The following is a 22,660-nucleotide window of genomic DNA, read 5'->3' as shown; positions in this document are numbered from 1 at the left end:
AGAGAGAGAGAAGAGACACACACACAGAGATAATAATTGTATGGTAGTGAGAAATGCTGATAAAATTTCAATTAACTTCAGTGGTCCATGTTTAATAAAGAAAATGCAGAACAGATAATGCAATGCTTGGAATTAATTTTCAAATGACCAAAGTGATCAGATTAACTCATCCCCAGGCGGAGAAGCATGCTGACTAATCAGAAGCCCAATACCAAAGCAATTTATTGTACAGTGGGGCAAATAACCATGAAAGGATCTTAGTAAATGAATAGTTAGAAGAAAAAATAGTTTTAAATTAATCAGATAATTCATTTGATTTATCTAGTCAAACATTTTTAAAACACTACTAAAATTCCCTAATATTGCTAATAACAGACTCAAGTTGACACTACTTACTAGATTTTAAAACCAATATGTATATGTGGATATAAATAAATCCACAGGAAAATCTATCAGTTCACAAAAGTCTAGACCATCACTTAGTTTTCAGTTTTTACAAAATAGATGATAATATAATGGCAGTGGTAAACATTACAGTGAACTGTTCATTGTTAGCATATGAGTGTAGGCAAAGAGCTGTGACCTAACTTGGGAAGTCCCTGTGCGTGTCATTTAGCTGTAAATAAGGCACGAGCATTTGCTAGGAGCATCACTGGAAATAGGGGACATGCAGTGGTAAGAGCATCACTGGAAATGAGGCTTGTGCATTTGGTAGGAGCCTCACTGGAAATAGGAAATGTGCAAACCTCCCCACGGTGAGCTTGCTCCCTTCTGGAGGATGGTACCTAGAATGTTTACATTTGTGCTTGAATAAAAACCTTTAGTGCCTTGAAGGTATTACTGTCTTTATTTGCTTTTGTTTTTGAGTGAGGGAAAACCTGTGAATAAAACAAAAAATGCTAGCAACAGCATTCTGTGACCTGTTGTTCCACTTTTTAGGGTTTAATCTCCTTTGTTTAGTGGGAAGTATCTGTACACAGTTAGCTATATTAAGAATCTCGAACTAGGCATAGTGGTTCAGGCCAGTTATCACAGCACTCATAAGACTGATGATTGGACATCTTGAGTTCAAGGCTAGCTTGAGCACAAACTAAGCCCCTATTGCAAAATTAAAAAAAAAAGATACATACATTACATGGATTGATAGAAAGATAGATAGATGATAGAGAAAGAAAAAAAAAGAAAGATAGGTAGATAGAAAAAAAAAAAACAAAATCTTCATTTTACCATGTAAAATAAAAAAAGCAAAAAATTTGGCCAGCAATTGCTATGGCACTGGTAGGATCTTGACAGCAGTAAGTGTCGAATGTCTTTTCCTGTTATGATGACCATGGGAAAAGCTGCAATCCACAGTGTAGAACAGCTGAGAAGAACTGTGTAATAAGAGCTCGGTGCTTTATTAAAAAGCCCAGTCCAGCTCCGGAAAGCAGTGGAGGGAAGTCAAGGTCATCTGTCAACAGGTTTATTTATTTCCTACTTCCTCCTTGTTAATCTTCCTTTTATGTTTCCTTAATAATTCATGCAGAAGAACTTCCTGAATTCTTTTCAAACAAAGAGAAGCTCTGGGTTAAGCGTTGACAAATTTCTGTTGTGTCAACACAGACCTGGGGCGTCTTCCAGTCTGGAATTTAATGTATAATATCTGAAATAGAGAAATGTAGACCCTGCTCTCTCATGCATCAGATCTGGAGGTCCGCTGTTTGTTTTTAGTGCATCTAATTAGAATTTTTTTGCCAGTATCATAAAGATGTTCTGCACTTTATATATATGCTAGAGTAACTTTAAAAATTAAATGGAATTGCTGGCTCCAAACGAAAAGAACAGAAAGACAACATCTAGAATATTCTATCAAATTAAGATTTCCATGGGATGCTACTCAGTGAGAAACTGTAGAATAATAAATATGAAATACCAAACAAATATGGGATCTTCCCATCTTCCGAAGATTTATCAATATATATTTATTGGAAAATTGTTGTTAGTGTGAACTGTGGTGCTAATATAAAATAAAGAATAGCAAGGTTCTGTTTATAATTAGTTTTATGGGTTATGCTTCCTACTGACTACTATATTTTATAACTAAATATTATTTTTAGATTTTCTTTTTTGTTTTGTTTTGGGTTTTTTTTCTTTTTGTTTTTGTCTTTTGAGACAGGGTTTCTCTGTGTAGCCCTGGCTGTCCTGGAACTCACTCTAAACCAGGCTGGCCTCAAACTCGCAGAGATCTGTCTACTTCTGCCTCCTAAGTGATGGGATTAAAGGTGTGTACCTCTACCCATTTCCAATTTTCACTGGAAGTCCTGGAGAAATTTTAAATCATTACCTGAGCATATTCTTAACCAACACATAAGAAATTAGTGGAAAAAATGGGAAACGAAAAATATAATAGCATGAATTCTAGAACATAGGTATATTCTATATGCTTGTAAAATAAAACTCCTTTTAATATTGCTGTGACATTTTATACTTACTATGAAATACCAATGAAAAATGAGTTTGTAGAATTTTAGCCTTGAAATTCTTAATTTCTTATTTGTATGCAGCTCCAACATGAGGCATGCTATGTGAACTGATCATTTTAGATCAGCATTTCCATTCAAGTTCAAGAAATAGATTTTGTTAATTAGCATGCTCCTCTTTTAGGAGGTTTTTGGTCGTTTGTGTTTGTTTTATTTCATTACCTTTTAGCCCAAGTCAGTAAGAAGTCCCCAACCCTACACTATCTGGGTCAAACTTTCAGATCTTATTACAACCAAATCTACTCCCTGGGTTTAATTTAAAGGTCAGCACTAAAACTCTCAACTTCTCCTTCTCTACCTGACCTACCTTCTATTTGTTTTCCCAACTTCTGTCCCATGTGCTTAGCATGGTTTCCTGTACATCTAAAGATTGACAACCCATGGCATTGTTTCCCCGTGGGGATAGCCATTATAACTCTAGCCATTTTATCCTGTCTCTACAGTCCCACAGTTCTCTAATCCTTCAGCTCCTGTGGCCGTTCTGTAAAGGCTTAGGTTTCCCTCTGGCTTCTGCACAGCGCTCACCCTGACAATGGATGAGCTATAGATTCTCTGTCTGTCTATTTGGGCAGAATATGTTCCCTTTCTCAAGTGAATGCCTACAGATTCTCAATGTTTACTTAGGATTGCTGGTTACTCTAAAGCAGCATTGCTCAACTACAGGTCTCATTGTGTTAGCTCATCTCTTTACTGAAAACATGGCCAGCACAAATGTAACCAAGGGCCACAATCAAATCCGAGACAGCTGGGCCCTGTCCTTTCCGACCAGCGACTCCACAGAAAGCGTACGGCCAGTATCAAAGGCGCGTTGCTAGCACTTTCTTTCGGGAAAACACATTTTCAGTAATTCAAAGGACACACCTTACAGACGTGGAGACGGAGGCTCAGTAAAGACAGCAGGGCCTCTGAACAGCAGCGTCCAGTGAGGTGACAGCAGGGATCGAGCCTCTCCTGACAGGCAGGGCTTGGGTACAAAAGCTTAGTGAGCTCTGTCTTCATCTAACATTTGCTATAGACACCAAGGGCCAAAAGAACACAGAGGTGTTTTCAGTTCAAGCCTTTCCCCTGGTCATCGTCCTACCAGGCTGGCACAACAGCAAACACTAAACTCTCAGTGGTGGTCCCGAATCTGAGCATCACAAACCTGTGTGGCCAGCGTCCTTCAGTATTGTTCACACCCTTCCAGCATTCTGCTGCAGTTAACACACCGTTGGCGGCACCCTCAGTCCAAGCTCCTATGTGATAATTTAATAAGTGAGCAAACAGAAAGCAGTTAATACAGAACAGTTCGGTTGGATGGCAGCGAGGAAGCCCGCGTGTTTGACTCTGAGCTCTGCCAGTAAATTACCAGCTCAATACGAGAAAGTTACTTCCACTACAAAAGTTGGAATTAGAGATAAATCATGTCTAAGTTTCAAATAATTCCAAAAATATATAATTACGTTAATTTCCTAAAAACTTAAAGAATAGTAAAGTTAAAATAGGAGGAATTTTTTCTAAGTTAAATATGAGATGAACAAGTGCTTGCTTTCTCTCAATAGTCCTAATTGATGATTTGGAATTTATGTGAGATGAAGATCGATACATTTGTGTCTTGAGCATCTTCTTCCTCCTCTGACAAGGACTTTGATTATGAGTCCTTCCCCAAGCACATTTTTGCGGCTGCCATGCTGGGGTTCTCACCCAGCACACAGTGGCTCTCGCTGCAACCTTCCCTCTCATGGCTCATCTCATCCGACTTTACCAAATGCCTCACTGAGTTCACTGAATCCTTGCCTTTAGCTCTCCATCTATACAAAGATCTTGTGAGTGATCGTTAGACTAGAAATTTATTGATTAAACAGGATTAAGCTTTGGAATTCAGAGAAACCAAGAGAAGACCTACGTTCCATTTCTGCTTCTGATCAGTTACTGCCCATGAGTGACCACAAATAAATATCCATGTGGGCTCTGCATTCTCTTGTCTATAAAACAAAGTTTACAGCAGGTCTCAGAATCAATCAAAACTAACTCAAGAAAGAGAAGACCAAAATAAGCACGTAAGGGAAAGGAGCCTTTCTCTGTCCTCACCCCAAGTAGGGGTGCAGTGATAACCTCAAGTAGGGGTGTGGCCCTGTCCCTGCACTTTTGGTCTTCACCTGACTGTTAACTTTTATCTGCTCTTTTTCAGAGCCTCTCCCCAGATGCTACACGTTGTGTGTAGTAGTTGAAGGGATCTGTGGGCTGCGTTCCTGCTACACAGCTCCCGGCCGCCTGGCTAGCTTATGCCCCGAAATAACAACACGGAAACTGTATCTTTTAAACACTGCTTGGCCCATTAGTTTTAACCTCTTATTGACTAGCTCTTACATATTGATCTAACCCATTTCTAATATTCTGGGTAGCACCACGAGCTGGCTTACCAGGAAAGAGCTTAACCTGTGTCTGTCTGGAGCGGGAGAATCATGGCGACTGCCTGAATCTGCTTCTTTCTCCCAGCATTTTGATCTGTCTACTCCACCTACCTAACTTTCTGTCCTATCAAAGGCCAAGCAGTTTCTTTATTAATTAACCAATGAAAGCAACAGATGGACAAATGACCCACGTCCATCAGTTGTGGCAAGATTAAGCTTGAGCTGCCCCTGATCTACATTCTTGCAAGTTCAAGTGCAAAAAGACAAATGTTTTAGTCTGTATTAGTGAAAGTCATGGTCCTGCTTTTATGACCCTGAATGAGACCAGTACTGCTCTTGAACAGGTTATTAGGGCTAGAGAAATTCAATGGACCAATATCTGGGTCGTGTGTCCATTCCTCAAGCTAAAAAATGGCCCTAAACATACACATAGACTGTGAAAGAAACTGTAATTCTTAAAAAAAATAAAATAAAAATAAGCATCTCATTTCCAGAAAGACAGTGAAGGAATATTGGACAGGCCGCAAACAATGGCTATGTATTGCTAGGTTTCAAATTAAGAGAGGCATTGTTTACAAAACACTTTAGCATAATATTTGATTTGTACAAACTTTCTAAAGCCAATAGGGAATAGAATGTTTGGGAAAGGTGTGGGGCAGGACAAACGACCCATGTGACGTAAATAAAGATGTTAACAGAGTCAGACCCAGTAGAGGGAAGTCATGTGGTTGGAGACATGTCTTTGAGGAGTTATTGGAACCCCAGATCTTTTCTGTCACTCCTTTCTTTAGGACTGCCGTGAGGTAAATAGGCTTTGCCAGTCCTCCAACCATCATGTCGTATTAGCCAAAGGCCCAAAAGAAAATATGTCAAATAATTATGGGCTTAAATTTTCAAAGAGTGATTAGCTCACTCTGACCATTTGTCAGAGTAGTCGACTATGAACCAGCACAGAAAAGAATTCAGATTACTTAACATATTGCAGTTGGTTGTCTTTTACAATAATCATGATCTGGCCAAGGCCCAAGTTTTCAGTTTTATTTTCACCAGGACCTCCTCATCCAGCCCAGTTTTAAATTCTGTTTGCAGCGCAGTCACTACTAAAGTTTCTCTGATATGGTGTATTGTTCCCTGTCTTGGTGCCTTTGCTGGGTGAATATTTCTCTTTTTGAAAATTCAGTCCTTCTTGATTCCAAGACATTTTGCTGGGTTCTTCTAGCACCTCCAATTTCAAGGCGACCAGCCCTTCTTCTTTGGGAGTTCTCTTCTGCCCTACCCAATAAGAGTTAAATTAAGTGTGTGTGTGTGTGTGTGTGTGTGTGTGTGTGTGTGTGTGTGTGTGTATACCCTCATGAATGCTTATGTTAAAGGAAATGATTTACCAAGGAAAGAAGGAGTAACAACAAGGATAAAGACATAGCTTCATAATGGAAATCCTAGGAAAAAGATTTTAGACCTGGCTTAAAGGGCAAGAATGGAGAGGGCTAGACTCTCTCATCAACAGAAAAGCAGCATTGAGGGTGGATAGGGTTCATGTGGACACACACTGAAGAGATGAAGCGGTAGTTTGCATCTTGTGGCTTCCTTGTCTTTCAAGAAGCATGGAAAAGGCTGACTGGCAATCATGAGGAGAGAAAAGGTATCGCAATGGAGCTGCAGGAGAGGGGTACGAAATGACAGAGTAGGAGAGCGGAGGGTTGTGGTGTGCCTCGTCATAACACGATATAATAGCCTGAGATGAGATACTAACTAGTCGTGAGAAGTCACTATTGGAAGTTTGAGACAAAGAGAAAAAAATCCCAACAGCTTGAAAGAAACTAGATAAGCAGTTGCCTTAGCCATTCATCTGCTTTGGAGCAGGGAGGTCGACTGTGGAGCTATGATCAAGTCATAGCTTCTCAGAGAAGGAGAATTTTTTGTTAAAAGTTTAGTCCCTGAACCCATACTCCAGCAGAAGCCACACATTCAAGAATGAAGAGTGTGTGTGTGTGTGTGTGTGTGTGTGTGTGTGTGTGTGTGTGTACCAGCATAGGGAAGAGTTGAGGGAGGGAGTATATATAATCAAATCCCTTTCTGAAAAATTCTCAAAGGACAAGTTTGAGAATGGGAAGTCGAAAAGCAGCCTGGTGTAGAAGGTGCCATGGTTTTCAGGCCGCCCCAACTGAGATTTGTCTAGTGGATTTCCTCAGAGCCTCCATGGCCACTGAGGTGTGTGTTCTCATCCAGGACCTCCCAGTTTCTCAGATAGGATTACAAGGGATAGACTTAACAGCAATTGACCTTGTTCTACTTGATATGCAGTGCAGGGAACAAAGGAAGTATGGATTTTAATAAAAAATCATTTTTGTCTACGTGTGGGTTCAAAGCAATGTAAGCACAGAGGTGACATCAGGTGACGTCATGAGCGAAGTATTCACAGAGAAAAGTAGAAAGGTCATAGACTCAATATTGAGCACAAAAACAGAGGAGCTAAAGGGGTGAATTTGAGAGCATTTGAGCTTCTCAGAAAGTGGAATGCTTAAAGCATTTTACAATTACAGCACAAGACTGGTTGCCTAGACCAAGAGATGGTCAAATTGTATTTTATGCTAGTGTGAAAATGTCCATTTCAAGCCCAGAACCATGTACAATGTATATATGCTAATAAAGAAATTGTTTAAAAAACCTAAACACAGACTGGGAGGTGATGGCATGTGCCTTTAAACCTAGCACTCCAGAAGCAGAGACAGGCAGGTGTGGCACACGACTTTAAACCCAGCACTCCAAAGGCAGAGACAGTGAGTTTGAGGCCAACCTGGTCTACAAGAGCTAGTGCCAGGACAGGCTCCAAAGCTACACAGACAAACCCTATCAAAAAAAAAGCACTAAACACTCAAATAATAAATAATCCAATCAATAAATGAACAGATGAACTGAACAGACAATTCTCAACTGCACAACAAATACAAGAAAAAAAAATGTTCACCATCCTCAGCCGAGGGTAAATGTTAACTATGCTAAGATTTTCTCTTATATCAGGCAGAATGCTGTCATCAAGAAAAATTTTTTAAATCTTGGCAAGGATACAGGGAAAGCAGAAACTTTATACACGATTGATGCGAATGTAAATATTACAGTCACTATGGAAATACATATGGCAGTTCTTCCAAAAGCTAAAAATAGAACGACATATAATCTAGTTACACTTCTGCCAGGTATATACCCACAGGCTCCTAAGTCAGCATAGTGCAGAGCCATCTGCTGCAGTATTCTCCATGGTAGCCAAGACAAGGAATGAGCCCAGGTGCCATCCAGACAACTAAAAACCATTGATGCACATGCTCCAGTAAGAAGAATGGGATCATGTCTTCAGGAAAAAGGATGGCGCTAGAAAACTCCAGACTTGTGAGAATAAATACCATATATTATCTTTCACGTGGGGAAGTGAACAGCAACAAAGAGACCTGACAGCCAAAATGGGGTAAAAAGGGTTAGCAGACCAGGGTGGACAATGGAGGAGTAAATACAATAAGAACCTTATGAGTGTATCAAAGTAAATGGAGAGCAAAATTACCATATATACATGTTTGTAAGTCTATATACATACTTATAAATATACGTGTTATGAAGTCTTTTGTTGCATACAATTAATATGTGCTAATAAAGCAACTTTCAGAAACGTATTTGCAAATTGTATTTCTTGTACATTGTGTTGGCATTTTAAGTGGTTCTGATGGAAAACTTCCGAGAATTAACCTTCACAAATGATTGTGATGGTTCGCAATGCCATTAGAAAGCTAATCAATAACCATTTCAATCTCCACTCAATACTCAAGACCTGACTCTGAAACCCTTGCATTCCTAGATTTTTAAATAGTTACCTATGAGTAGCGGCGATTTCCTCCAAAGACCCAGCAAACATCAACTGTCACAGGCAGATTTTCCCTCATTTTCTTGCACACCTTTGTGCTCATAGGAGACAGCACAAGGTCATCACAGACTATCATACGACCTAGCTACTCCATCATGGCTAAATATTCGTATGTTACAGAGATACCTCCCTCCCGTGTTTACAGCAGCACTCATCGTAATAGCCAAGATATGGGGATCAACCGAGTGGACCCAAGTTGCATGCGGTCACCTGGTACAGTCGAGCAGAATTAGTGACAAGTTGATGGGACATCACCAGCATGTCTTGGTTTTCCATTTCTACCTGTATTCCTGCTCTGGAATTCACGATGGTGCCTCCTGATTAACAGTGTCGTGAACTTGCCTCCACCTCAGTTTTCACACAGGGGGAATTAATATGTTCTCTTTAGCTTAAAACCCTAATCAAAATGAGCAGTTTTGACTTAAGAGGATTCACAGCCCACTGTGGAGAGCAGACCACCTGGATCTATTTCTCAAGGAATTCATAAAGTCAACTCAAGCAATAATTGAGTTATGATCCCAAAGGAAAAGAAGTGGCTGATAATGGACTAGCATTGAGGATACTGTCAAAGAGACCTTGCCATCCACCTTACTGCCTACACCAATGTGCTGAGAAATGAGATTTTGTTGTTGTTGCATAATTTGTTCTGAATGCAATGCCATCACTGGGACTTGGGCATTCCAGGGGTTTTATTGTTTATATTCCTGCAGATGTGATATGGGCTTCCACTGCCTGGAAGCTAGTGGATTGAAGTGGAAAAGTTTGGGCGTTCCTTCTCTGCAGGGGTTCAACTTTCCACAGTTTTCATCTGAATTTTTTCTTCAATAATTTTCAAGGCATTTCTTTAATTAGCTTCAATATTACAAAATTAAGTGAAGACAGTGATGGGAAAGGTCCTCCCCTCTATTCCCCATCTCCTTGGAGATGAATGTCCTGTCTGGTCCCGGATACTCTTCTGGCTTGTGTAATGGTGACCCATGGGGGCCACTATGCATAGAGAGTCCTACCTGCAGAACATGGGATTTATTGTTGTTCTTTTTTTTATTTCTTCCTAGACTCCGTCACAAAAAATAATTTTTTCAAAGTATTCTAATACAACTGATTTCTGTAAAAATTCTGATGCTTTCCAAAATAAATATATTCTTTTTTAATTAATTTTAAAAAAAGTTATCATTTTACATTTTATATACCAATCCCAGCTCGCACTTCCTCCCCTTCTCCCTTCCCTTCCATCTATCACCCCCCCCCAACCTAAACCCCCCATCCACACCTCAGAGAGGGCAAGGCCTCCTATGGGAAGCCACCAAAGTCTAGCACATTGCTTTGGGGCAGGACCAAGGCCCTCCCCACTAGATCCAGGCTGAGCAAGGTATCCCTCCAAAGAGAATGGGCTCCAAAAAGCCAGTACAAGCAGTACAGATAAATCCTGGTCTCACTGCCAGTGGCCCTAAAGTCTGCACCCAGTCATACAACTGTTACCCACATTCAGAGAGCCTAGTTTGGTCCCATGCTGGTTCCCCCACTCTCAGGCTAGATTCAGTGGGCTTCCATCAGCTCAGGTAAGCTGTTTCAGTGGGTGTCTCATCATGGTCTTAACTCTTTGCTTTTATTCTCACTCCTCCCTCTCTTCGACTGGACTTTGGGAGCTCAGCCCAGTGCTCTGCTGTGAATCTCTGCATCTGCTTCCACGAGTTGCTGGATGTGGGTTCCATGGTGACATTTAAGTTAGTCAACAATCTGACTACAAGGAAAGGCCAATTCAGGCATCCTCTCCACAATGACTTAGAGTCTTAGGTGGTATCATCTTTATAGAGTCCTGGGCACATAATTGTGCATATTTCTGGAGTCAAATATGCTATTTAAAATGTGTATCTAATATGTGATGATTGAGGCAATTTAATTCAAAATCCACTACTTCAGACATTTGTTATTTTGTTATCTTGAGAACATTCAAAATCCTTTCTACTAGCTATTTTGGAATATTCATCCAGTTACTGACAACCACAAGAATTCAGCCACACCATGGGAGGTGTTCCTCTAAGCGCACTGCTGTACCCTTCTGTCTGTGAATTATCCGCTCTCTCCCTCTCCCCATGCCCACGGGCTCTGGGAAACACTCTTCTCTCTTACTTCTATGGGATCTATTTTTATTCCCATATAAATAAGAACACTCAGCATTTGTTCTGGTGAGGGCCATTTCACCTGCCATCGTGGCCTCCATCCATGCTGCAAATGACAGAATGTTTTGACAGCCGAACCATAGTCCGGGATTTATATAAACAGCATTTCCTTTATCCATTCTTTGGTTTCTGGGTCATGATTGTTCCCGTGCTATGGTGATTATGACTAGTGCTGCGATCAGCATGGGGCGCTGGTGCCTCTGTGGCACTGATTCCTCTTCCTTTGGATGTTTACTGCATGGCAAGAGAGCTGGGTCACATGGGGATTGAGAACCCTCCATACTGATTTCCAAAAGCCTGCGTTAGTTTGCATTTCCCACACTGTGCAATCTTCCTCTTTCACTTGCAGTCTCTGGCCTTATTTGGTGATGAAGATGGAGTGACTCTGGCTAGGTGAGACAATATCCCATCGTTAAAAACGCTCCCTCTTGTCCAAAGGCTAGGCTATTTCACAGCAAGCTCTTCTTAGATCTTTTCCAACCTCCATCCACAACAATCCAATCCCCACAGGAATGAATGCCATAGTTTGCTTTTTTTTTTTTAAAGAAACTTATCCATTCCCAGAGCATGGCATTTTGAAGGTTGCTCATAGTGAAGTAAACACGGCTGTTAGAGCACCAATTTGGGACACAATGCGATGTTAACACCGCTATCGCCATCAGTGCAGGAGGCCTGAAGTTCGCAGACACCCATGAATCATCTCTGTGGGGGATCCAGCAGCTTTTCACTTTTATGTTTTTCGAGTGGATTCCTGGTGACAGAGAGAGATGGGTGTGAAGATGCAGGGAAGCCTGATGCATTACTGGAAGCATTCCTTCGGAAGCTATTGGGCCCTGTGTAGGAGTGCTGAATGGGGTCTCTGCAAGAGAATCACCTCAGTCTGCACAGCTCCCCTGACCTCAGAGAAATGTGTTGCTGGCAGCTGCTTCAAAGGGCCTTTGTCATAGAACCTTCCCTCTGAAGTGTGTGTTTCCATGGACCACTGTGAACTGTGCAGCCACTGCAGGAAGGGGTGCAGATCTACACTGGTGCTGGGTACTCTGGCTTGTAAGTTGTGATATCCATTATACTGGGGTCTCTCTCATTGCCTGAAGTTCTACCTCTGGAGTTCAGTCCATGAATTAAAGCTATGTGTGGCTGAGGAGCCAGCTCAGTAGGAGAGGGACTTGCCATGCAAACTTGAAGACCTGGTTTTGGAGCTCCTGTCCTCGTGTAAATGAGAAACCCTTACACAGTGACACGGGCCTGAAATCCCAGTGCTGAGGACACTAAGACAGGAGCATTCCAGGGGCTTGAGTCCCAGCCAGTCTAGCCAATCAACGAACTCCCAGCCCTGGCTCTAAAAAGGTGGGACCGGAAAGGTGGCTCAGCTGCTAAAGGCTGCAAGCCCGACTGCCTAAGTCCACCCCCTGAAACTAGAGGTAGAAGGACAGAACTGGCTTCCACAAGTTGTACTCTAACCTATACACATGCACACATTAAATACATAAAGATAGAGAAAAATGTTTTTAATGGTAGAAACAGATTGAGGAACAGAATGGCATTTATCCTTGACTTCCGAGCACCCAAGCACACACATAAACATGTGTGCACACACAGAGAAGCTCTATGCTTTCTGTCTGCACTGATGTGAACTAACCCCTGTTGGATCACACTTTCCATGATCTTTAAAAAATTATTTTTTTTATTTTTAAATGAATGAGGATTTGCCTGCAGGTATGACTGCTGTCAGAGTTCAGAAGAGTGTCTTATCTCCTAGATCTTCAACTACAGACCGTTGTAAGCTACTGAGGGGGTGCTGGGAATCAAACAGGAGCACTCTGGAAGAGAAGGCAAGGTTCTTAACCACTGAGATATCCTTCTATCTTCACAGTTTGTCAGTGAATGCCTTTAAGATACCCCAGAGACACCAAATCATGATTATGTGTTAAGGAATGAAAACATAGCCTTTTCTCTTAGATTAATTTGACCAAGACTGAACCCAAGTCTGAATTTTCTACCTCTCTCCCTGTGTCTTTCATCTGTCTGTAAATCTGATTATTGGTCTATCCATGATTTGTCTGGTATGAATGTCTTTTTGATATCCTGCTGTCCCTATTTTGTCTTTAACAGTGGATTTTTCCTCTGAACTTAACAGCACAGCGAACATGGTGTGGGAAGGGAATGAGGGACTCTTTACAGAATCTCTAGGAATTTTCCAAAAGAAGAGGTAACTTTCCTGACTCAGAATTGTAAACGGCACCGCATACAGACATATCAGGCTATATCCATGTTGATAACAGCATTTATGGCAGATATTGGTTTTCAGGTTGAATTCAACTGCAGCATGCTTCCAGCAAACAATTACCACAATACACAGACATATACACATATGTTCGTCTTCATCAGGGAATAGAAGATTAAAGCCATGAATTAGCTTAGGTTGGAAAAGTTGATTATATAGGCAATCCAAGGCATAGTAAGGTTGGTTGATCCATGATTTTCTCAAATGAAGGCTAACTTTAAAAAGGCTGAGTACACAGTAGAAAATCAAGTTAAATATATATTTTAATAATATTTTTAAATTTTTATTTTTCACAGCCTTTTCATCCTGATTGCAGTTCTCTCTGTTTCAGACAGAGAGAAGGTGTATCTCAGGGATATCAACCAAACATGTCACAACAAATTACAATAAGGCCAGGCACAAACTCTCATAACAAGACTAGACAAGGTGACTCAGTAGGAGGAAAAGGGTCCCAAAACCAAACACAGGCAAAAGCATCAGAAATACCACACACTCCCACTATTAGGAGCCCCACAAGAACACTATATAAACATAATGTTTATATGCAGAGTTTCTAACTCAGATCCGTGCAGCCTCTGTGATTGTTGCTTCAGTTTCTGTGAGCCCCTATCATCTTTCTTAGTTGATTCTGTGAGTTGTGTTCTCATGGTGCCCTTGACCCCTCTGGGTCCTAAATCCTTCCTCCCCTACCCCTTTTGTGTGGTTCTCCAGCTTTACTTAGTGTTTGGCAGTAGGTGTTTGCCTCTGTTCCCATCCGTTGCTGGAGGATGCCTCTCTGAACACAGTTGGACTAGGTACTGATCTATGACTTTTTTTTTTCAGTCGTATTTAGTTCTACTATCCTGGGTTTCTGGGACTGCCCAGCCTCTGGTTTCTAGTCATCCACATGGTGTTAGGTGTGGGCTCCCTCTCCTGGTGTGAGCCTCAAGTTAGACCAGTCATTGGTCTAACTCTCAGGTTTTAAGTGGATTTAGTTGGCCACATTGGGTGCCAATTGTTGACTGAGGCTGCTTGTTCATTTCCCACCACCCAGACTTGAAATAATTACACAGAAACTATATTATTTGCAATACTATTTGACCAATATCTTAAGCATATTTCTGGCTAACTCATATCTTAAGTTAACCCATTTCTAATAATCTGTTTATTACCATGTGGCTATGGCTTACCAGGCAAGTTCTGGCATCTGTCTGCTCCAGCGGCTACCTGGTGTCTCACTGACTCCACCTACTTTCTCCCAGCATTCAGTTTAGCTTTCCCACCTAGCTCTTTTCTGCTCTATCACAGGCCAAAGCAGCTTCTTTACTCATTAACCAATAAAAGCAACACATATACAGAAGGAATTCCCACATCAGCCATCTTTATCCTAGCACATCTCGCAAAGCAAGACATCTTGTAGGTTGAAGGTTTTGTGACTGGGTTGATGCCCCAGTCTCACTGCTGGGAGACTTACCTAGTTACAAAAAATGGTCACTTTGGGCTCTGTGTTCCCCATTACTAGGAGACTTCACTAACGTCACTCTCATAGATTCCAGGGACTTTCCACTGCACTAGGTTTCCTCATCACCCCCAAGCCCCCCAATTCCAGTCATCTTGCCCAGTACTCTCTCCTTCTATCCCCCCTCAAGTACATATTCTTAAATGATCTTATGGTTTATTGTGGACTTAGCTTTGCGCTCTGCCCAAAGTTAAATGTTTTGGATGTCAAGAAATCATTTTCATAAATTTGTACCATCACACCATATTTTACATGAATCATAATAATGAGCCTCTTAAAAGAGGATTTATTTATCAATTTTATTTCTCAAGTACACTTGTAAGAGAAGCTCACCCCAAATACCAGATTTTGCTGGTCGTGTGATTAAACAGGAAGCCTAAAACACCTGTGCAGAAAGACAAATGCAGCTGGCTAGATATGGGAGCGTGTAGGCCTTCTCAGAAAGTAGCCTACTGGAAACCTAGACAAACAGACAGCGTTAATGCTCACTTTACATAGTGTTTTTTGTTTACAAAGTTTTTTGTTTTGTTTTTTGTTTTTATGAGACAGGGTTTCTCTGTAGCCCCTGTTGTCCTGGAACTCACTCTGTAGACCAGGCTGACCACAGACTCACAAAGATCTGCTCTCCTCTGCCTCCCAAGTGCTGGGATTAAAGGTGTGAGCCATCACCACCTGGCTCACATAGGTTTAATAGTAATAGTATTTTTACCTCAAGGTCTTAATGTCTTACCTTTACATTCTTAGGCAGCTACTTTGCCGTTTTAGGGAATGGATGCCGTGTGGGTGATCCAGTGGTTCTGTGGTTAATGGATTCATTCCATCCTCTCTCACAGCACTCAGATCCGCCTCTTGTAGACAGACCCCAAAGTGAACTGGGAGCTCTGCGAATTCTGAGCAAACACTGAGAAGTGCACCCAGAGGCACATGCCTTCCCCAGCATGAGGCATCAGCCTTCCTCCCTTTGGAAGACCATAAGGACCTCTGATGGCTCTGATTGAAGGGCTCCAAAGGCATCTCTCTGCAGTGTGCTCAGGTTTCCTTGGAGACCTCTTAAGAACAGCAGGCTTCTTTGCTCACTATACTATTGTTGGAAGAGACAGCTCTGTGGCTGTGACTCCTGCTGAGAAATATGGGTTTGGTTAGGAGCTCAGCCTATGGCACTATGAACCACTGTCAACTTGGGGGACACCCTTGCTTGGTGTATGCATTTCCCCTCCAGGTGACAAAAACATGTTTCCTGTTTTCAGAGGGTAAGGGATTCCCCACCTTTCTCTACTCCCCAGACAATTTGGTAGGTTTGTTGTTTATTTTTGAAATTGTAATTTAATTACAATGTTTCTCCTTTCTCTTTCCTCCTTTCAAAGGCCCCCTCATATCCCTCCTTATTCTTCAAGGCTTCTTTTTCATTAATTGTTATCATATGCATATATGTATTTGTATATACAAATATATCCCAACCTATAACCTGTTGTATTTAATGTTCCATATAGTGTTATTTGTTTTTCTTTTTTGTTTTCTGATTTGTTTTGGTTTGGTTTTGGTTTTGAGACAGTGTCTCACCATATAGCTCTGGCTATCCTAGAATTCCCTATGTAAACTGGTCTCAAACTCAAAGAGATCTACCTGCCTCTGCTTCCGAGTGCTGGGATTAGAGATGTGCACCACCATTCCCAGCTGTATGTATGTCTTGCAGGGCTGATCGTTTGACAGTGAACACCCAACTGGTGTGCTCTTTCCTGGGAAGGACCATCTCTCCTGCCTGCAGTTTCCTTTAGTTCTTTGTGTGGTTGAAGCTTGGTGGGCTTTTCTCCACCCATTTTGTCATGTTTGCTGGTATTCTCATTCAGCTGGCTTTCAGAAGCAACTATAGTAGCTCCAGCACCTCAGCACACTTATGCTCCCTGAAGTTTCATTTTGCTCTAATTTGAAGCACTTGTCTCAGGGTATAGGACTAAATTTTGTTTTATTTGCTGTTGTCTATGAAGTTATTGGTCATTGCAGTTTATGCTAGTATGTGGTCTCGTTAATGATTTACCCATAGTTTACAGCACATCGTTTAAACAAACGGCTGTTACTCAGTGACAAGGGCGTCTCTGATAGACTAAACTGAAGGGAGGGGACTTCACCAAATTTTACTAAATGCTATAGAAAGCACCCTATTGCTTGTAGTCCAGTGAGCTTTTCCGTATTTAGCACTGCTCTTTCAGTTCTTGGGCAGCTAAGCTAGGACTTGCTGTCTTAGTCCTTTCTGTCTGTCGTAGCAAACACTGAAAATCAGAAGACTCATGAAGCTCAAACACCTTTCTCAGTGCTGGAGCTGGAAGGTTCAGGATCCATTCAGAAGCAGTGTGGTGGCTCTGAGGGCCCTCCTCCTCCCCCAGGGTACCTTCTCCCTGAGGTCTGCATGATTCAGGGCAACTGTGCACTCTGCCCCTTTGATTGGAGCACTAATTGCATTCATGTCCTAACTACTCATTACCTTCCAAAGGTCCTACCTCCTAATTGCAAAACGGCATTGAGGGTTAGGATTTCTACATCCAATTTGGGAAAGACATATATGGTCATATCATTATGTTATTAGCCTTCATATCATTTTATATACACACAAATACATACATTTCCCATCAAAAAATGAAAGACTTCTTAATTATGGGTTGTTTTTACAAAATAATACACAGACAGGGAAAGACTAGGAAGGAATGACAGCACCCTTCCTGGTAGTGACTGAGTCCATGATGAACACCTGCTTTTTTGGGCAATGAAGAGGCGGGAGCATTCATAGAACTGGGAATCACATCACTCTACAGGGCTGCATTCAAGAGCCTTGCTCCAGGCTTCTCTTCCAAATTACACCCTTTTGCCTCCTGTGATTCTTTAGGAATAGGCCTTATGTTCTCCACAATAGAAACAAGTTCCCCAGGATTGCAGCTGCAATTTGTCTTTTAACACCTGGAATTGTGTGATTCATCCTGATTTGTGTCAGAAAGTGGCCCAAGCTCATTTCATTATACGAAACTGAAATTATTATTTTTCTGAACATAAATCAGGAAGTGGAATCAGTACACATTACCTGAGGCGGACATTCCCAGCCCCTTAGCAGTGCATGTCCACTGAATGAATTTTCTCGCTCATTCACTGTTGCTTTCTGAATCATCCCCCTGCCCCATATGGCGGTTGGTATCTCTCCCTTCAGCCGATGAACCCTTCTCTTTCCAAGGGTGAGGGTTGCTGTAGAGTAATATAAAACTTTAACTTGACCTACACAAACCTTCGTTTCTTAGCACACTTTACAAAGTTCAGAGGAAGAACGGATAGAAAGATCCAGTATAGTCCTTTTGTTTTGTTCAAACTTAATGTCGTTTTATTACATTACAGAGGAAAATGCAGTAACAATATTTGTGAAGCTTTTCTACCTTCTTTGATATCCTCAAGTAGTTTATGATTCCAGCTTAATAATCTATGCAGTTTTATGTGTGAATTCATGTGATTCTGCATACTTCCAACTACAAAATGAAAGCCTGAAATGCTGATTGGACTACACAGAAAGACTTGATAAATGTAAATTTCAGTGGTTTTTTTTGTTATCAAAGTTTCATTTCAGATGTTTAGCAATAATGCTTAAAATGTCTCACAGTGATTGGAACTGCATCTTTTAGTTTGCACGCTGGGATTAATGTCTCAATACGCATGCATTCTCTCAGGAGGTTGAGCTGTGTCGTGTTAGCAGTCAAGAGAAGCTGGGCCTGACAGTCTGCTACCGAACCGATGACGAAGAAGACATGGGCATTTATGTCAGCGAGGTGAGAGATGCTGTGGAGGGGGCCTGCAGGGTCCTGAAGGGAGGGAGCAGGGAGAGATGACTTGTTAGGGCTCAGGAGGAGAAAAGCCTCTTTGCAAGGCCTGGATGTGAAGAACTGGCCGCCTTCCAATTCTTGCCACTTTCAATTAGGGAAGCAAATTATGCTGCCCAAGTAATGCAATTATCATCAGCTTGTTTAGCATGGAGGCTTTCCCTGCAGAATCCCAGCAAGGAAAAGTGTGAAAGTAGTAACACTGTCTAAATTTGAATAAATTCCCGGAAGGTCCCACAAGAGAGCAGCAGGCTGAGCTGAGCTCTGGTCCCCAAACATTTGTCCTTCCGTCCCATTGCATCTTTTCTACTCTGCTAACAGCAGTATTGCCTAATTATTTTAAACTAACAGTCATAATAATCACCTCCTTTACTCTGCTGATGGCGTGGACAGATTTAAATACCCAGGAAGTACATCTGTCCATTTCTTTTATCCAACCACATGATCATTTTCAAGAGGCAAAGAACTACTTTTGAGTCACCATTTTAGTGTGAGCTTGAAAGACTGCCAAGCAGAATTAACTGCAATAGATATCTGGAAAAGTAGATCATTTTAGAAAATGTAAAATGGTATGTATTTTTTCAATTAAAACTACTCATGATTTAACCCTATGCTTGCCGCCACCCATGGAAATGTGTATATTCCATAACTTAGTTCCTACAGAAATGTCTGTAAGGGTTAGACAGCCTAGAAGCTAATGTTCTCTGTAGCCAGAGCCATGATGGATACAGTGTTAAACAGCACCCAACAAAATCAGTCAACAGTTTTCTGCAGAGTTGCTTTGGCTGTGCAACTCTGTAAGAGATCTGCCACTGAAATACCTGGCGAGCAGCACAACTTTGAAAACACGGAATGGGATTTTTCTTTCTCTCTTTACCAAAGATTTTGCTGCCTCCTTCCCACCTGGATAATTCTGCAGAGTGTACTTCATTTGGAGACTTCTTTAAAATGAATGACTCCGGTGACCCCTCTTCACCGAGGAATGGGGGAGCAAGACACACCTGCTGAAACCTTGTCTGTAATGTGTGTACAGAAGCAGGCACTTTTGTGGGTGATTTGATTACAGTGTTAAGGACAAAGTTTCATGTAACGGATGGCCTTAAAAAAGGGACACACTTCATTGATAATAGAATCCACTTCATTCTAGTTAAGCCTCCGTTTAGCGTTTTAAATAGATCAGGTTTGAAATCTCTCTTTTCAAAGGTGATAAAAAAAAAAAAGGCCACAGAAACTAAGCACATGCCGTTGTGAAGAGCTGTCCTCATCCCTCTTGAGTATGCGCAAAGAATTTCGGTGCCTGACTTGTCCTCTCATTCCCTGTTCTCAGCCGGGACCCTAAAAACATGCAGTGTCGCTGAGCAGATCAACCTCAGGCACTACTTGAAATACTCAGGCAAGAATCACTGATGGAATAAGCCAAGTCTAGAAATGACTTGAAACTATCACAGGGACTGGATAGATAAAACTATAATGCTAAAACCCCCAATGAACGAAAGCCTTCACTCAGGTGTGGCCTCTAAAAATATTGGAACATTCTTGATAGAGCTGTAAATAGCTGTTCATTGTAATAATGCAAAGTTGATATAAGTAACACTATAATAAAGTGGCGCCAAGTAACAGCATGCATAGATAGGTTTTTTTTTTCAATTCTTGAACAATATAGATTAAATATCTCTTTTACAACAATAATATACTTGTGGCTCCAAAATCCATTTACTAAGTATGGACTTGAGATATCTATCAGGTTTCCAAATACATCTCCAGGATTATTTACAAGTCGCCTTAGTATCATGTAAATTTCCTAGGTCCAGAAAAGTCCTGGCGTTAATGACGTCACAGCAATCCTGTCAGCTAAAGACTATCTGACAACTGAGCTTCAGAAATGACAGAAAGGATGTGAAAAGGGAGGGCCCAGATAGATTGGAAGAGAGGACAGAAAAATGACCTGCAAATGAAGGTCTGCCTGGTCCATTTTATTGTTGCTAACTCTAAAGATGTTCATTTATAGCTCTAGAATTAGTGATTCTGACAGAGAAAAAATGAGATACACCCTATCATAAATCAATAGAGAATTGAGCCAATATTGTCTAAAACTATACTATCTTAAGGTACTATGTTTTAAAAACTGCATTTTAAACTCTTAGAAGGATAGTGTATGGCCCTGAAGATATATGCTTTTTCTATTACAGGTTGACCCAAATAGCATTGCTGCCAAGGATGGCCGGATTCGAGAAGGGGATCGTATTTTACAAGTATGTGATGGGATTATTTTCTCAAGTTTCCCATAGGCAGTCTAACAGCTTTTATTTTATCTTGGTTCTTATAAAATGTTAGGAGGAAAAGAGCTTGTCATGGCTTTGCATATTATCATATGCATAAAACAAAATGCTATCATTTCAAAGTAAAGGTGGTACCTTTTCTCAATAGTTATTAGCTAATGATTATTGAGATCCATGGAATGAGATGGCTGTGTTTTTCCTTCTGGTTCCACTATTGGTTTTGACATGCTATCTGCCTTCCTCCATGTAAGCCCATTTTCTTATCGTAAGGTATATAACCTGCTGTTGTTGCAAAGGTTACATGAGCTGGGTGCAGTGTGCTCAGCACAATGGTGATAAATGGCTGGTCATCAGCAGTAGCTGTTACTCCTAGCTGCAGCGATGGCAGTCTTTTCCAGAATAAACCACTTGAACATGGATCCATGTGTTCCCTTACTATACAAATCTCTACAAGTCCAAAGCAGCTTTCACTTGTGGCTTATGGGGGAGCTACCAAAGCCAGATGGAAGAGCTGTGATTTCTTCTCCATAGAGAAATATGAAAACATTCTAGTTGATTGAGAAATATGAAACAATGAGCTGATCATAGGCAGGTCCAGGGCTGGAAAGAGTCCCATTGCCTGATAACGGTTCACAGAAAGCCCAAGGCCTGTTCTAAACCTGCCTCTGCCCATGGTATCTCTTTGGAGTCTTCGCCTTAAAGAATGACTGGAAGAATCCACACAAGACTAAATTTCAGGTCAATCCCCAAATGAAAGTGATGAGTTGAGTTCTTAATCACTGGTGTAAAACAGAGTGACAGGTAAGAGCATGGTTGCTTGAAGGAGTACCCACTTAAAAGTCCTCAGAACTTCTAGAGATGGTACCATATCCAGAGTTCCCATCTCTCCAGCTAGGAGTGGATGCCCAGAAGATGCTGCTTTAGACTCAACTCTTTACTCCAACTCTGAGCTTCAGAAATAGACAAGATGCACTAGGGGCACCCTGCCCTGTCTAAATGGGAAGACAGAAGCTCACACCGATGATGGCAGAAGAGCGTGGCATTATGGAGGGGTCCCTAACTGCTTGGTGTCTCACCCTGCCAGCCTCCAGGGCAACCTCGCTAACCCCCATCAGGCTCCCACTCCTCCTTTTCCTTAGCTTGATACCACAGATCCTATCCACCAACAACCCTCTGGGGTTCTAATTAGGAAAGAATAAAAGGTGTGAGTCTGTGATAATTTAGGGTCCAAGAAGTTTCCAGAAAACTCCAAGAGTATGCAATGCAGGAAGGCTTATGAGTGGTGGCCTGTAGTTAAGCAAATGGACCTGTGTCCATTGTTGGATACATCAGGGGTATAAAATGTCTGTCTGGCAATCTAGACATGGCCTTGTTTTGAGACACATGTTCAACATACACACACACACACACACACACACACACACACACACACACATGTCAATGAATGAAACAGGCATTCAGGACAGATGAATAAAATCTGCAGAGAAGCTATACTAAGGTAGCCTACACAAGAAGTTAGTGTTTACTAATTAGATAATGGAAGGTTGGAATATTCTATTTTTCAAATGAATTGAACTATTAACTGTGTTGTTACCTTATTAATATCTCCAGCTCACCCAAACAGTGTGACTTCTTGGCTCTCAGGTCATTAGGCGCTAACACACAGTAAGATGTTGAGTATTCGAAAAGCTTGGAAGGATTCGTGCCCACAAAGTGGCCATCCTATTCAGCCACATGTTGAGGTAT

General features: G+C 41.4%; 1 protein-coding gene across 2 annotated transcripts in view; it reads left to right on the top strand.

Annotated features, from left to right (window-relative positions):
* The window catches only part of Pdzrn4 (PDZ domain containing ring finger 4), a 362,347-nt gene that overhangs the window by 305,701 nt on the left and 33,986 nt on the right, over window positions 1-22,660 (top strand). For both annotated transcript variants that reach the window (XM_005354310.3, XM_026782810.1), the window contains 2 exons: window positions 18,486-18,584; window positions 20,825-20,887. In XM_005354310.3, the coding sequence (XP_005354367.1) occupies window positions 18,486-18,584; window positions 20,825-20,887 (162 nt within the window). The remainder of the gene's footprint in view (window positions 1-18,485; window positions 18,585-20,824; window positions 20,888-22,660) is intronic.

The sequence above is a fragment of the Microtus ochrogaster genome, chromosome 15 (genome assembly GCF_000317375.1).
Source record: "Microtus ochrogaster isolate Prairie Vole_2 chromosome 15, MicOch1.0, whole genome shotgun sequence".
Classification (NCBI taxonomy): domain Eukaryota; kingdom Metazoa; phylum Chordata; class Mammalia; order Rodentia; family Cricetidae; genus Microtus; species Microtus ochrogaster.
Note: the sequence above shows the minus strand (reverse complement) of the source record. Positions and strands in the feature narration are given on the sequence as shown.